General features: G+C 42.2%; 1 protein-coding gene across 1 annotated transcript in view; it reads right to left on the bottom strand.

Annotated features, from left to right (window-relative positions):
• The window catches only part of KDM7A (lysine demethylase 7A), an 82,643-nt gene that overhangs the window by 20,013 nt on the left and 47,469 nt on the right, over positions 1 to 15,161 (bottom strand). Inside the window, exons 8-9 of the mRNA XM_079150100.1 lie at positions 13,528 to 13,615; positions 12,171 to 12,277 (exon numbers count right to left, since the gene is read on the bottom strand). Of these exons, the coding sequence (XP_079006226.1) occupies positions 12,171 to 12,277; positions 13,528 to 13,615 (195 nt within the window). The remainder of the gene's footprint in view (positions 1 to 12,170; positions 12,278 to 13,527; positions 13,616 to 15,161) is intronic.

Below are 15,161 nucleotides of genomic sequence, written 5' to 3'. Positions count from 1 at the left end.
AAATTAAAAAAGAAAAATCATAAGACATGCAGGAAAAGTTTTTGATAAAATTCAACTACCACTGATTATTTAAGAACTAGTCTTTTAGCTAACTTGGAGTAGATAAGGACTTCCTCAACCTGATAAAGGTTATCAACAAAAAGCCTACAGCAAGCCCAAGATTCAGTGATGAAAGGCTAAAAGCTCCTTTTGAGACTGGGAATAAGATAAAGGCTCCCATCTTCCCTACTTCTAGTTACTACTGCCCTGGGGATCCTAGCAGACCTAGTAAGGCAAGAAATAAGTTAATGATATAAATATTAGAAAAGAAGGAATACAGGGCTGGGGAGATAGCTCAGTCGGTAGAGTGCTTGCCTTGTAAGCACAAGGCCCTGGGTTCGATCCCCAGCACCCAAAAAAAAAAAGAATACTCATTATTCATAGAGGAAAAAAAAGAAGGAATTCTCATTATTCACAGAGGATGTATGTGATTATATGTTAGAGAACCCACAATAACCTCAGATAAATGATGAAGTCACGGTTTTTAATAAGATTGCTAGACGCAAAATCAGTATGAAAATTTTTTTCTATATTCCAGCATCACATAGTTAATAGGTTTAACTACATGCAATTGCCAATGTTTGACCATTTTGAAATACAAAAATAGCACCTTCATAAACGCAACCATATGTATAATGACATATATCATTAATGTAATTAAATTATATCATGATATAATTATATCATATAGTATAATTAATATCATTAATATGATATTAATGATACTATTATAATTACATTTTATTTAAGTAACAATATATAATGGCACCAAAAATACGATGAACCTAGAAATAAATTTCAGGGATATATGTGCAAGAGTTTACATAGCTATACACATACACACACACACACACACTCTCTACAAGAGATCAAAAAAGAGCTAAATAGATATTCCATGACAATTTTTTGAGAAAACTCAATTACTTAACAACATAGAATTTTACCAAAATTGATCTCTATATTCAATACACTCGAATTAAGATTCTCACATTTTTATTTGCCTGATTGATTTTGGGGTGGGGGAGACGAGTGTCAATGTATAAAAAAACTAACTCAAAAATTTATGTGGAAAAGAAAAACAGAAGCCAAGGCAGACTTGAAGAACAAAGTATGAGGACCTACTATATATCAATCAATTATTAATTTAGTGCTAATATGATAGTGTGCTTGGTGAAGACACAGATTACTAGCCTCACAGGATAGAAAGGTAAGTGAGTATTATGGTTTGGATATCAGATATCACAAAAGCTCCTGTGTTAGTGCAGAAATATTCAGAGGTGAAATGATTGGATTATGAGAGCTGCAACCTAATCAGTTCATCCTAGTTTGAATGGACAGACTGGATGATAACTATAGGCAGGTGGGTCATGGACAGAGGAGGTGGGTCATTAGGGGTCATCTTCTCCTGAGGCCCCTTCCCCCTCCCTCTCTTCTTTTCAACTCCCCTACCCCCACCCAACCCAGTTTCCTGGCTGCCAAGAACATAGCAATTTCCCTCTACCACGCCCTTCCTCGATGTTCTGTATCATCTTGGGCCCAAAGCAATGGAGTCAGCTGAACATGTACTAAACCTCTGAAACCATGAGCCAGAATAAACTCTTCCTCCTCTAAGTTGTCTTGTTGGGTATTTTGGTTACAGCAAAGAAAAGCAGACTAAGACAATGACTAATGAGTAAGTATCACAGGATCCACACACACACCAACAGAGGACAAGAACAGGAAAAAAAAATGGAATGTTCAAAATATGACCCTGGAACAAATGGGTATTTGTAAGGAAATAACTGTCATCATTTGCAGGAAAATCAATTACAAGTGAGTTAAAGGCCTAAATGCAAAAATTAAACTACTTAAGTTTTTAGTAGGCAAAGAATATTTGTAAAACCCTAGAATAAGAAAGAACTTCTTAAGTAAGGCACAAAAAGCACTAACCATAAAAGCTAGAAAAAAATACTATTTTAAAATTTAATAAAGTCTGTCCTTCGACAGACACCAAAGAGAATAAAAAGGTAAGTCAGAGTTGCAGGTTATTTGTAACATATATTCCTGAAAGGACTAGGAACCAGGATAGATAAAGAACTCCATAAATTAGTATTAAAAAAAAACTACATTAAAATATTGCTGAAAGACCTAAACAGCTACTTCACTGAAGAGGAAATCCAAAAGGCCATTACATATATGAAAAGTACTCAATTATATTAATAATCAGGACTACGTACACCAAAAACACAAGGAATACTATTTCACATCTGATGGGTTTGCGAAAATTAGAACCTAATAATACCAAGTGTTGCCATGAAAGAATGGACATTTTTTTAAGCTGTCTGTTTTATCTCAACTCCCTCCCAGTGATGGGAACAAAGCCCTTAAAGTTGTTCCAGGAAACAGCCCCAAACAGAGAGTAAAAGGGTAAATTGAGCAAGATAGTGCTCAGACAGTTAAGATATATAGGATATAAGATTACCAGAAACTGTTGACCAGAATCTACACCCTGTTGTAAAACATTGCGAAACATGTTGTATGTTATCAGCAAACCCAGACCCCCTTTGGAATTTCCCGGCGGCTTTGTTCCCCTTTTCCCTTCCGTGTGCGACCCCTCCCGATGTGTGGTTTCTGCCTTTATAAACTTGTAAGATTTTCTGCTAGGGACTCGACTCCTCGACTCCTGCGTGAGTCACGAGTTGGGTCCCAGCGCGGTGGAATAAAAGCCTCTTGCGGTTTGCATCAAGTGACGCCTCCTGTGGTTGATTGGGGTTGCCGTCGATCCGTGGGACAGAGTTAGGGTCTCCTTTGTGGGGTCTTACATTTGGGGGCTCGTCCGGGATCTGATGGCCCCCCCTCATCCGCGGAGTCGACCTTGGAGGAGGGAAGGGGTACCCCGAGGTTGTCTGTCTTTGTCTTGTGTTTTGTTAGTTGGTCTGGTCCTGTGAGCGCGCTTTCAGTTTCGGTTTTGCAGCCGTTCAGCGACTCGTGAGAGTGGTCAAACAGTGGTTGGTAGACGTGCCAGGAGGGCCACAGGTTGCAGCCCTGGGGGACGCCCCAAGGGTGGAGGAGAGCCAGGGACGCCTGGTAGTCTCCTACAATAAGGGCGCTGATCGGGTTCAATTGTTGGATCAGAGATTGGCACCCGTCTCATTCTGTTGCGTGTTTGTGGCGGACAAGGTGGAGTAAGTGGGTCCTCCTGTCTGTAGCATTTTTGTTGTGATTCTACCGACAGACGAACTGACGATGGGACAGACTGTGACAACCCCTCTTAGTCTGACATTAGACCATTGGGCTGAAGTTAAGGGAAGAGGTTGCGACCTATCAGTTGAGATCAAGAAAGGTCCATGGCGGACATTCTGCTCCTCAGAATGGCCTGCTTTTAATGTAGGATGGCCAGCAGAAGGGACCTTTAATCTATCTGTCATTCTTGCTGTTAAAGAGATTGTTTTTCAGAAGGAACCTGGAGCCCATCCGAATCAGCAGCCTTACATCGTGGTCTGGCAGGATCTGGTGCAAAATCCACCTCCCTGGATTCCACCTTGGGTTGCAAAACCCAAGCCCCGGCCAGCCGCACAGATCCTAGCAGCCCAATCTCCCAGTTCTGGGGGGAAATCCAGTCACTCAGAAACCCCCAAGAAGATTTATCCCGAAATCCAGGCTGACCCACCTTCTCCTTGACTCACCTCCCCCATACCCTCCCGCCTCGGTCCCCATAGGGGGTCAGGAAGAGCCAGAAGAACCGCCGGCCCCTGTAGTCGCCCCCTCTGCTCCCCTTAACAAGTCTCTGCCGGGGCCCACGCAGGGCACCACGGGGCCTGCACGGGATACCAGGAGCCGCCGCGGAGTAACTCCCGACACCACCCTTAAGGGCTTATGGGCCCCCGCCGGTGGCAACGGATGGTGGACCGGCTCCTCTTCAGCCCCTCCAGTATCGGCCTTTCTCCTCCACAGACTTGTATAACTGGAAAACTAATCATCCTCCCTTTTCAGAGGACCCCCAGCGCTTAACTGGGCTGGTTGAGTCTTTAATGTTCTCTCATCAGCCCACATGGGATGATTGCCAGCAGCTACTGCAGACCCTTTTCACTACTGAGGAGAGGGAGAGGATTTTATTGGAGGCAAGGAAGAATGTACCAGGAGCAGATGGACGACCCACCCAGCTCCCCAACATCATTGAGACTGCCTTCCCCCTCTCCAGGCCTGACTGGGATTTCAACAGGGCAGAAGGTAGGGAGCGACTGACAGTCTATCGCCAGACTCTAGTGGCCGGCCTCCGTGGGGCAGCAAGACGCCCCACTAATTTGGCTAAGGTAAGAGAGGTTATCCAGGGGGCCACGGAACCCCCGTCAGTATTTCTCGAGCACTTAATGGAAGCTTTCAGGCACTACACCCGTTTGACCCTAACTCTGAGGGGCAAAGGGCTTCCGTGGCCATGGCTTTTATAGGGCAGTCAGCAATAGATATTAAGAGAAAGTTGCAGAGAATAGAAGGGTTACAAGATTATACCCTACAGGATTTAGTTAAGGAGGCAGAGAAAGTGTATCATAAGAGGGAAACTGAGGAAGAGAAGGAGCAAAGGAAAGAAAAGGAGAGAGAGGAAAGAGAAAACCAAAGGGATCGTAAGCAGGAGAAGAACCTAACACGGATTTTGGCTGCAGTAGTAGGTGAGAGAGGCCAGGAACAAACACAAGGCAGGGCTAAAAAAGGGTCAGGCAACCTGGGCAACCGCACTCCATTAGACAAGGATCAGTGTGCCTACTGCAAGGAGAGAGGTCACTGGGCTAGAGAGTGTCCTAAGGAGAAGACCGGGCCCTCTAAGAAAGCATTAGCCCTAGAAGAAGAAGAAGATTAGCGGGGACAGGGCTCGGAACCCCTCCCCAAGCCTAGGGTAACACTAGAGGTGGAAGGGAAGCCAGTTGAGTTCTTAGTAGATACTGGGGCTCAACACTCGGTCCTGCTCGAATCGTCTGGGCCCATCTCCCACAAGAAATCGTGGGTCATGGGAGCTACAGGGCACCGGCAGTACTCATGGACTACCCGAAGAACGGTAGACTTAGGAACGGGACGGGTAACCCACTCGTTTCTAGTCATCCCCGAGTGCCCTGCACCTCTACTTGGGAGAGACCTCCTAACCAAAATGGGAGCTCAGATTACCTTCACCCCTGATGGCCCAGAAGTGACCCGAAGCAAGAGAATAACTACTGCCCTGACTATGCGCCTGGATGATGAACACAGACTTTTTGAGAGACAGGGAGCAAAAATATGTCACATAAATAACTATTGAACAGGTATCCAGGGGCGTGGGCCGAAACGGCTGGAACAGGACTAGCCGCAGAAAGACCACCCATAGTCATAGAGCTTAAGGCCACATCTACTCCTGTGGCTGTACGTCAATACCCTATGACTAAAGAGGCCCGGGAAGGAATTAGGCCCAATATCCAGCACCTCCTTCAGCAAGGTATCCTAGTGAAGTGTCAGTCACCATGGAACACTCCCTTGTTACCTGTTAAAAAGCCTGGCACAGGAGACTATCGCCCGGTACAGGACTTAAAAGAAGTAAACAAGCGAGTACAGGGCATCCACCCCACTGTACCTAACCCTTACAGCTTGCTGAGCTCTCTTCCCCCGGATCATATTTGGTACACTGTCTTGGACTTAAAGGCCGCTTTCTTCTGCCTGCGACTACACCCTTCCAGCCAAAACATCTTCGCATTCGAGTGGAGGAACCCTGACTCTGGGACAACAGGACAATTGACTTGGACCTGACTACCCCAGGGGTTCAAGAATTCCCCGACCCTCTTCGATGAAGCTCACCACCAAGATTTAGCCCACTTCCATGCCAGCCATCCCCAGGTAACACTTCTGCAGTATGTAGATGACTTACTACTGGCCGAGGCCACAGAGGAGGAATGCCAATGGGGCACGGGACTACTGCTAGAAGAACTTGCCCACTTAGGGTATCGGGCCTCCGCCAAGAAGGCCCAGATATGCCAACTCATCTGGGCCCAACATTTAAAAACTCTTGTCCAGTCTTCACCATATTACATCATGAAGCTCGGGGAGCTGCAGATACAACTGTAAAAGAATGCAAGTCTTGCCAGATGGTGAATGCCCGGCCCAGCAAGCTACCTCACGGCAAACGGCTGCGAGGAGACCGTCCTGGGAGTTACTAGGAGTGGACTTTACTGAGGTAAAACCAGCCAGGTATGGATACAGATACTTATTAGTATTCATAGATACATTTTTAGGATGGGTTAAAGCCTTTCCTACCAAGAAGGAGACTGCTCAGGTGGTGGCCAAAATAATACTAGAAGACATCTTCCCGAGGTTTGGGGTGCCCAAGGTAATCGGGTCAGACAACGGCCCTGCGTTTGTTGCTCAGGTAAGTCAGGGACTGGCCAAAATCCTGGGGCTTAACTGGAAATTACATTGTGCTTATAGGCCCCAAAGCTCAGGGCAGATAGAAAGAATGAATAGAACTTTAAAAGAGGTCATGACTAAATTATCCTTAGAGACTGGCATAACAGACTGGACAGTCCTCCTTCCCTTTGCTCTGTTTCGGGTGCGCAATACCCCTGGCTCCCTCAAGCTAACTCCTTTTGAAATCCTTTATGGGACTCACCCCCCACTCATTACCATACATAGTGCTGCTCACTACTCCAACTGCAGTAAAAGTCGATGGCATCACCGCCTGGATTCATGCTTCGCATGTCAAGCCTGCACCACCACCAGACCCAACGTGGAAAGTGGAAAAATTGGACAACCCCCTCAAGCTCCACATCCACCGTGTTCCTGCTCCTGTTGACGCACCTCCCACCGATAAGTAGTCCCAACCCTCATGTCCACCCTGATGGGTCCCCTTGTTATACTGCTTTTACTCCTCACTTTTGGGCCCTGCATCCTAAATCGCCTAGTCACCTTCATCAGGGAGAGAGTAAGTGCTGTACAGGTACTAATGCTCAGGCAACAATAACAGTCCCTCCGCCAAGGAAATAGCTTTGGAGAAGAGTATATAGAGACAGAAGTTCCATGATTAGAACTTACCAAAAAGAAAATGAGGGAATGAAAGAATGGACATTTTTCTAAGCTGTTTTATCTCAACTCCCTAAGGTCTCCCTCCCAGTGATGGGAACAAAGCCCTTAAAACTGTTCCAGGAAACAGCCCCAAACAGAGAGTAAAAGGGTAAATTGAGCAAGATAGTGCTCAGACAGTTAAGATATATAGGATATAAGATTACCAGAAACTGTTGACCAGAATCTACACCCTGTTGTAAAACATTGCGAAACATGTTGTATGTTTTCAGCAAACCCAGACACCCTTTGGAATTTCCCGGCGGCTTTGTTCCCCTTTTCCCTTCCGTGTGCGACCCCTCCCGATGTGTGGTTTCTGCCTTTATAACCTTGTAAGATTTTCTGCTAGGGACTCGACTCCTCGACTCCTGCGTGAGTCACGAGTTGGGTCCCAGCGCGGTGGAATAAAAGCCTCTTGCGGTTTGCATCAAGTGACGCCTCCTGCGGTTGATTGGGGTTGCCGTCGATCCGTGGGACAGAGTTAGGGTCTCCTTTTGGGGGTCTTACAGCCACAGAAATGGGAATTGGGAACTACTGAATTCTGTCTATGACTCAGCAACTGGGGCTATTCTCTGGAGTAACTCTTGCACTCAGTTGGACAATGACAAGAACTTCTAAGAATCATCTTCCATAAATACCAAAAACTGAAAATAATCTCCAAATGTCCAACAACTGTAGTAGAAGTATACAAATTAAGGTACATTCACACGTGATATTACAGTAATGAAAAAGAAAGGACTACAGCTACACACAATAACATGAATGAATCTCACAAATAAAGCTTAGTCAAAGACAGGTTATATATAAAAGAAAAAGTTTTAACCTATCATATGAAGTTTACAAATAGATAAAAATCAAACTATTTTCATTTACAACACAGGTGATAAAACTGAAGAAAAGGATCATCATAAAAGTTGAGACAGTGTTTATCTCCAGAAAGTGAAAGACAATGTAATGGGGAGGTTCTGGGGCATTTTTAAGGTATTGCTGCTTTTGCTTCACTTGGGTAGAAGTTACCTGAATAACAGCCTTCTTTAAACTAGATGAGAATATACAGTGTGTGTGTGATCTACATACAGTAAGCTGTATATGGTCTATTTTACTATTTGTCAAAATTAAAAATATAAGCTGAATCTTTTATCTTTTGGGGGATTTTAAACCAGAGTGTAATTATCTAAAACTCATGCAAAATATTTCAGATGTGTCCCAAAATCAGGTGTGTTGAATCAAAAGCAAAATATTGGGGCTTGGGATATAGCTCAGTGATAGAGCACTTGCCTAGCATGTGTGAAGCACTGGGTTCAATACTAAGTACCACATTAAAATTAATTAATCAATTATTAATGATTAATAATTATTAATTATGTCCATCTACAACTAAAAATATATTAAAAATAAATGCAAAATATTTCACTTCTGCCCACTGGCTAACTCATACAAATCCAAACTGATTCATTCTTTTTTTAAATTGGTATTGAAGCCAGAATTGGGGACAGGCAGTTAGTGTAGAAATAGGGGATCGGGTCAGATCGAGGAAATGGAGGCCATGAAAGCCATCTGCCTGTGGAAGTTGGGGACCGCCCTGGGAGAATGGAATGTCAAGGATTGCAGAGCCCATTGATTACCAAATTTATCTGCCCTTGTCAGGGACTACAGGCAAGGAGATGCTAATCAATGCCCCCTGGGCCCTTACCTGCCTGAATCACCTTGGCCCTCCCCCTGCCCATTGCTTCTCACTTTATGCAAAACCATGCCTAATCACATAGGCGGGAAGGAAAGAGATAAGGGGGAAAGTACAGGAGAATAAAACCTATAAAAAGGACAAGATTTGCTCCCAGGGATTCCGCCTTTGGGTCCCCTTCTTCCGTCCGGGAGGAGTCTGCTTTTACTTTTCTTTAAAGCTTACTTTCTACTCTTATGCTTACCTCGGCTTGCTTCTCTGGCGTTATACTTCAACACCTGAGGAAGCAGGACTCATCACTGGTAAACGCGGTATCAGTATCAGGGATTAAAACTCAGGGGCCCTCAACCATTGAGCCACATTCCCAGTCCTATTTTGTATTTTATTTAGAGACATGGTCTCACTGAGCTGCTTAGCACCCTGCCATTGCAGAGGTTGGCTTTGAACTCGAGATCCTCCTGCCTCAGCCTCCCAAGCTCCTGGGATTTATAGGCATGTGCCACTGCACCCAGCTGTTCATTCTTTTATTATCATTAACATGGAACCTCACAAAGTGCGAGTTTCAGACAATCCATCACACTGCAGAAGCTTTATAACACTCTGATAATGGGCAAACAGGTCACAATGGAAAAGTAAAAAAGTTAGTGAGAACATAATGTGGGGTAAAAATAATCCCATTTCAGTTTGTTTCCAGGAAGAATGCCTCGGATTAAAAGAATGGACATTTTTTTAAGCTGTCTGAGGTCACCCTCCCAGTTATCTTAACTCCCTAAGGTCTCCCTCCCATTGTCTCAACTCCCTAAGGTCACCCTCCCAGTAATGGGAACAAAGCCCCTAAAGCTGTTCCAAGAAACAGCCCCAAACAGAGAGTAAAAGAGTAAATTGAGCCAGATAGCTAGATAGTGCTCAAACAGTAGGATTACCAGGAACTATTGACCAGAATCTACGCCCTGTTGTAAAACATTGTAAAACATGTTGTATGTTATCAGCAAACCCAGACCCCCTTTGAAATTTCCCGGCAGCTTTGTTCCCCTTTTCCCTTTCATGTGCGACCCCTCCCGATGTGTGGTCTCTGCCTTTATAAACCTACAAGATTTTCTGCTAGGGACTCGACTCCTGGACTCCTGCGTGAGTAGGGTCCCAGCGCACTGGAATAAACACCTCTTGCGGTTTGCATCAAGTGACGCCTCCTGCTGTTGATTGGGGTTGCCGTAGATCCATGGGACAGAGTTGGGGTTTCCTTTTTGGGGGCATTACAGGATAATGGCGACGAATAGATTGGTCATTTGGCTCTAGCCTTAGGGGGGACTGGATTAAAACAATTGTATCACTAAGTATCCTGGTTTACTGATTTGGCTGATAAAAAAATTTTAAAGTGACCTACCAATACTCTTACAGAATCCTTTTTAAAGTCCTTAATATATAGGACTATCCTGCTGATTGCACCTCATTTCTGGATTTTTGATGGGCTAAAACAATACCAAATAGTTATTTCTAAGACTGAGCATATTACTTTTGCAGCTTCAAGAATAATAGCAAGCTTTTGTCTCTCAAAACAACTCTTTAATTTGTTCTAAAAGGTAAACTGATGAGCCTCTCTAGACATGGGGGGGAGAAGAAGACTCCAGCAAGGGATGGGGGTAGGGGAGGCAAGGGGGGAGAGGAAGGGAGAGAGGGAGGGGGGGGGGAAAGGGGGAGGGAGAGAGAAAGGGGGAGGGAGGGAAGGAAGGATGGGGGGAGAGAGAGAGAGAGAGGGAGAGAGGAAGAGAGAATGTGTGTATGTGTAGTTTCTCGTGTGTGTGTGTGTGTGTGTGTGTGCGCGTGTGTGTGTGTGTGTGTGTGTGTGTGTGTGGTTTCTTGTAGGTAACCGTAAGACAGGAACTTGGGGTCCTGGGTCAGAATAAGAGAAAAGATGGGAGAAAGTACTCTGGACAAAATGAACTGCAAATCTCTTAAGTGGAGAGTTCAGTAGTTGAGTTTTATTTTAGAAAATAAGGACATTATAAATGTTTTTATAAGCATGCTTCTGCTTTTCTAGGCATGTACTTGATAAAAGACTGAAATTCACCATCCAGTTTTTTTTACTGGAAACCGAACATTCTGGAGATGACAACTCTATGGTCCATGAGACATTCCTGCAGCCAAGAACTATATCTAAAAACAACACTGGGCCTGGGATTTAGGATAAAGATTCATTTCTGAAGGAGGGACTAGATTTGTGAAGAAGAACCTGGTCCTCTTCATTCAGGTAACCCCACCTCCATCACACACACCCACAGCACTGTCACATCTCCCTCAACACTGTATTGCATGGTGATGATATTTTTTCCTTTCATTCAAAGGGAAGGAGCTTATTTTGAGGAGAAAAAAAAATTCATGAGTTTTATCATTTTACTTTATTTTTTAATACTTTTTAGTTGTAGCTAGATGCAACATCTTCATTTTTATGTGGTGCTGAGGATCGAACCCAGTGCCTCACACGTGCAAGGCAAGCACTCTACCACTGAGCTACTAGCCCCAGCCCTCATTTTACTTTCTGTATATGCTTTCCTGGGTTATTTCATTTTATTTTTTCTTCTTATATATCTTCTAAATAGAGAAGAAACAAATTTCTAGATAAATCTTACTGTTTAATCCATATCTATTCTCCTGAGAGTTAATTATAATATTTTCACCATTTGCAGACTCATTAGAAAAGTTAGGCAACTCAAAACTTTACAAACTGTATTCTCACTGGCACAAGTACATGAAAAGTAAAAATTGGACAGAAGAAGTGACACTCAATTTTCAACTTAACTGCCCAAAGATTAAGTCAAAATATAAAAGCAGGAAAATCTGAAATTCTATCTTTTAAAAAACAACTTCAAAGCTACAAAAGGGGATTTCAAAACAATATTTTTCTTCAACTATAGGCTGCAACTTAACATTCAGCTGGTTTGCATACAAACGTGAATTATAATAGCCAGCATTATGGTCATGATGGTGATGTCACAGGGATTCCCTGATTTCCTCAGAACATGAAAGTTATCCACTTGGTTTTTTTAAAGCAAATGTCTGGGAATGCATATTAGGTAACCGTCTTTTGACATAACTAAATTTTTAGAGCAAGGCACTTAAATATGCTTGAGAATGTGTGTAGGTCTCTAAAGCACTACATGAAATGAATGTTTTCCGGTATTACCCATGTGGCTCTGATACAGGTTTTCACATACTGATTTCTAAGAATATGGGTTAGTAGGCTATGGACTGGAAACTAATTGCTATAAAACTTCCTGGCAGGGGGGAGATCACATATTTACAAACAAACAGGTGTGACATCCAGACCCTAGAAACTTTGAGGGTATTTACAAACATTATGCATCATATTATATAACAAATTGTACAAATCATTAATTACCTTTCAGGGTTTCCAGCAAATTTTTGGCTACAAACCAACATATGGCTTCAAAGAAAGGGAATTTGAAAAGATCTGGTGTTTTTAGCCTTTTCTCCATCTCATAACACCTAAATGAATAAGATTTGAAGAAATACTTAGTATTAATATTAGCATTTCAAAATAGCTAATTAAAGATGGCCAATTAAAGATAAAATAAGCAGGGCATGATACATAAGAAAGACTGATCAAGCATAGTATATTATTTAATGTCACATTTGGACAACAAAGAATTGTGATCTTATCCAGGTTCTGACCTTCATAAATTTGACAGTGTATTAAAGAATTACATTGGGTTTTCATGAAAGGTCACATGTTGAGATTTGTATCCTAGTTTTAACAAAAGGTACTTTATGAGGGTTCCACTACAATGAATCAAACAACGCGTTTAAAAATCAGCTTCTTGTGTTGGACAACACAGAACAGCCACTTAAGCATTTAAGATCAGAACCACATTTGGTACTAGGTTAAAGTATGAAGACAGGAACCACAGTCTGCCTGATAACTATGAATCTTCTGCAGGAGTCCATGTAGCTGTCCCTGTATAAGCCATCTTTCCTCCAAGGACAGCTCAGGTACAAAGAGAACAAATCCACATTTGATAGGTGTGGGACATACCCTCAGTTAAAGCCTCATACCCTCTAAGACCTACTATCTTCTGTAACCCCACAGATGTAGAGTATTCAGGGTTCCCTGTGCGCATGCAAAGTTACAAGTCCCACACATTCAGGGAAGCCCAAAGATAAACCTCACACCAAGAATTTCTAGTTCTCCCAGTCCTTATGCATTTTATCAATCATGAATTATTTGTACCATAAGCAACGTTGCTCCGTAACATTCTACCCTCATTAGGCTATCTGGGGAACAGTATTACAAAGGTCAAATATTCATGCGGAAGGGTAATAGCTGTTAATCCTTTACCTGAAGCAAAACTAAAGCATATATATGTCTGACAGCAATATCAACTTAAGAATTGGTTTGTTCCAGCATCAATGGTTACATATAAGTCTGGCTAACTTAAATCATTTTCCTTAGGGCAAAAACAGCCAAGGAGAATATACAAATACTTGTACATTTTTTTAAATTTGGAGGAATATTAAGTTATTATTTTTGCTTTAGATTTGAAATGTCTCAAGGAATCCTTCTGACAACATTTTAAAATAATAGTTTTGTTAAAAATTTCTATTCCTAATCATTCTCAAGACCTATCTCCATGGACTCTCAAATAAAATATGTCAAATTTTTTCTTAAACAAGCAAATAATCAAAAACATCCTATTTAAGGAAAGACGAAAGATCCTTTCAAAATTAATGACACAAACCTGAGCTGCATGCCAATGTTAAGGTTGTGCAGAAAGTTCCCCCCAAAAGCCATACAGTCCTGAGAAGTGAGCACAGCATGAATCCACCCTGAAATGGTTATGAATGTAAAAATTAGTGTTTTCAACATTTTAAATCAAACAAGTTAAGCTGGGTGCCATGGCACACACTTGTAACTCCAACTAAGCAGGAAGCAAGAGGATCACAAGTTTGAGTCCAGTCTAGGCAACTTAGCAAGACACAGTCTCAAAATTTCAAAAGGGTCCTGGATGTAGCTCAGTGGTAAGTGCTTGCCTAGCATATGTGAGGCTCTGGGTTCAATCCCAATTACTTCAAAACAAGCAAAAAACAAAACAGATATTTACCTGTGAAATAATTAAATCAACTATTAACATCTGTTTGTTTCATACTCCAGTGCTAAAGAAATTAATGTCTATTACAATTGATTGAGGCATTCAATTAAATATTAAATACCTATAATATGCCAGGCTCTATGCTGAGTTTGAGGAATAAAGTAAAGGGTTTTGGTGGTAGTCATTCTTTTAGTTTAAAAACATAATACAACTTAAAAGATGTTACTCTGAGACAAGTCAAATGTGCTTTAAAATTAGAAAAGCACATTTCCCATTTAAAAACATTGGGGCTGGCTGAGCACTCTGCTTCTTTGGGATCACACTGAACTGAGTGCCCTGAAGGAAACAAGCAGAGGAGGATTGGAAAACCCAATAGGACTAGACTCTGTAAGACGGAAAAGGCAGATCACCCACATTTAATTATTGTTTTATAATTTCTTTTAGTTGCAGATGGACACAATATCTTTAGTTTATTTATTTATTTTTATGTGGTGCTGAGGATAGAACCCTGTGCCTCACACATTCTAGACAAGTACTCTGCCAGTGAGCTACAACCCCTGCCCTGCCACCCCACCCACATTTAATTATGGCAGGTCATGGTCCTATAAATATAAATGTTAGCAATCAAAATGTTTTCAAAGTAAGAATCATTTCAAGAGATGATGCCTACCTTTCGAAAGAAATGTTGAAAGACTTAACAGTCCTTTAGTATAGAAATATAAATTTCAGCACATACTGTAATAACAAATCCCACCATTATGCATAATTATAATGCACCAATAAAAAACAGGGGAATTAAAAAAAGAAATATAAACTCCACTGGGCCTTCATATAGATACAAAAGCCTGTTCATTAACAAACCAACCCTAGAAAATAGAACTCCATTATACATCTTAACAATGTATTTCTGCATGGTTTTGGCACAATTTCCAGGAATACAATTATCCTGTAAATTGAAGGAAATAATAGTTTAGATTGCATGGAAGTGTCTCAGTTGCCAACTACTTTAGAAAGAAACATCGCATTGCCTACAACAGTTCTCCAAGTGTGATCACCAGACCAGGCACCAGCATCAATTGAGAACTTGTTAAAAACACAAATTCTCAGGCCCGTCCCAAATCAACGAAATCAGAATCTTGCGGGGAGGAGGCCCAGCAATCTGGTTAACAAGCCCTTCAGGTGATCCTGATACTCCATGAAGTATGAAAATCACTAACTTTCACCCATGCCACTGAAAGAATTTTTGAGTTGCCACTAGCACCCATCTGTATTGGTTTGCTGGC

Source organism: Sciurus vulgaris (assembly GCF_902686455.1).
Source record: "Sciurus vulgaris genome assembly, chromosome: 8".
Taxonomy (NCBI): domain Eukaryota; kingdom Metazoa; phylum Chordata; class Mammalia; order Rodentia; family Sciuridae; genus Sciurus; species Sciurus vulgaris.
This window is presented reverse-complemented; position numbering and strand designations above follow the sequence as displayed.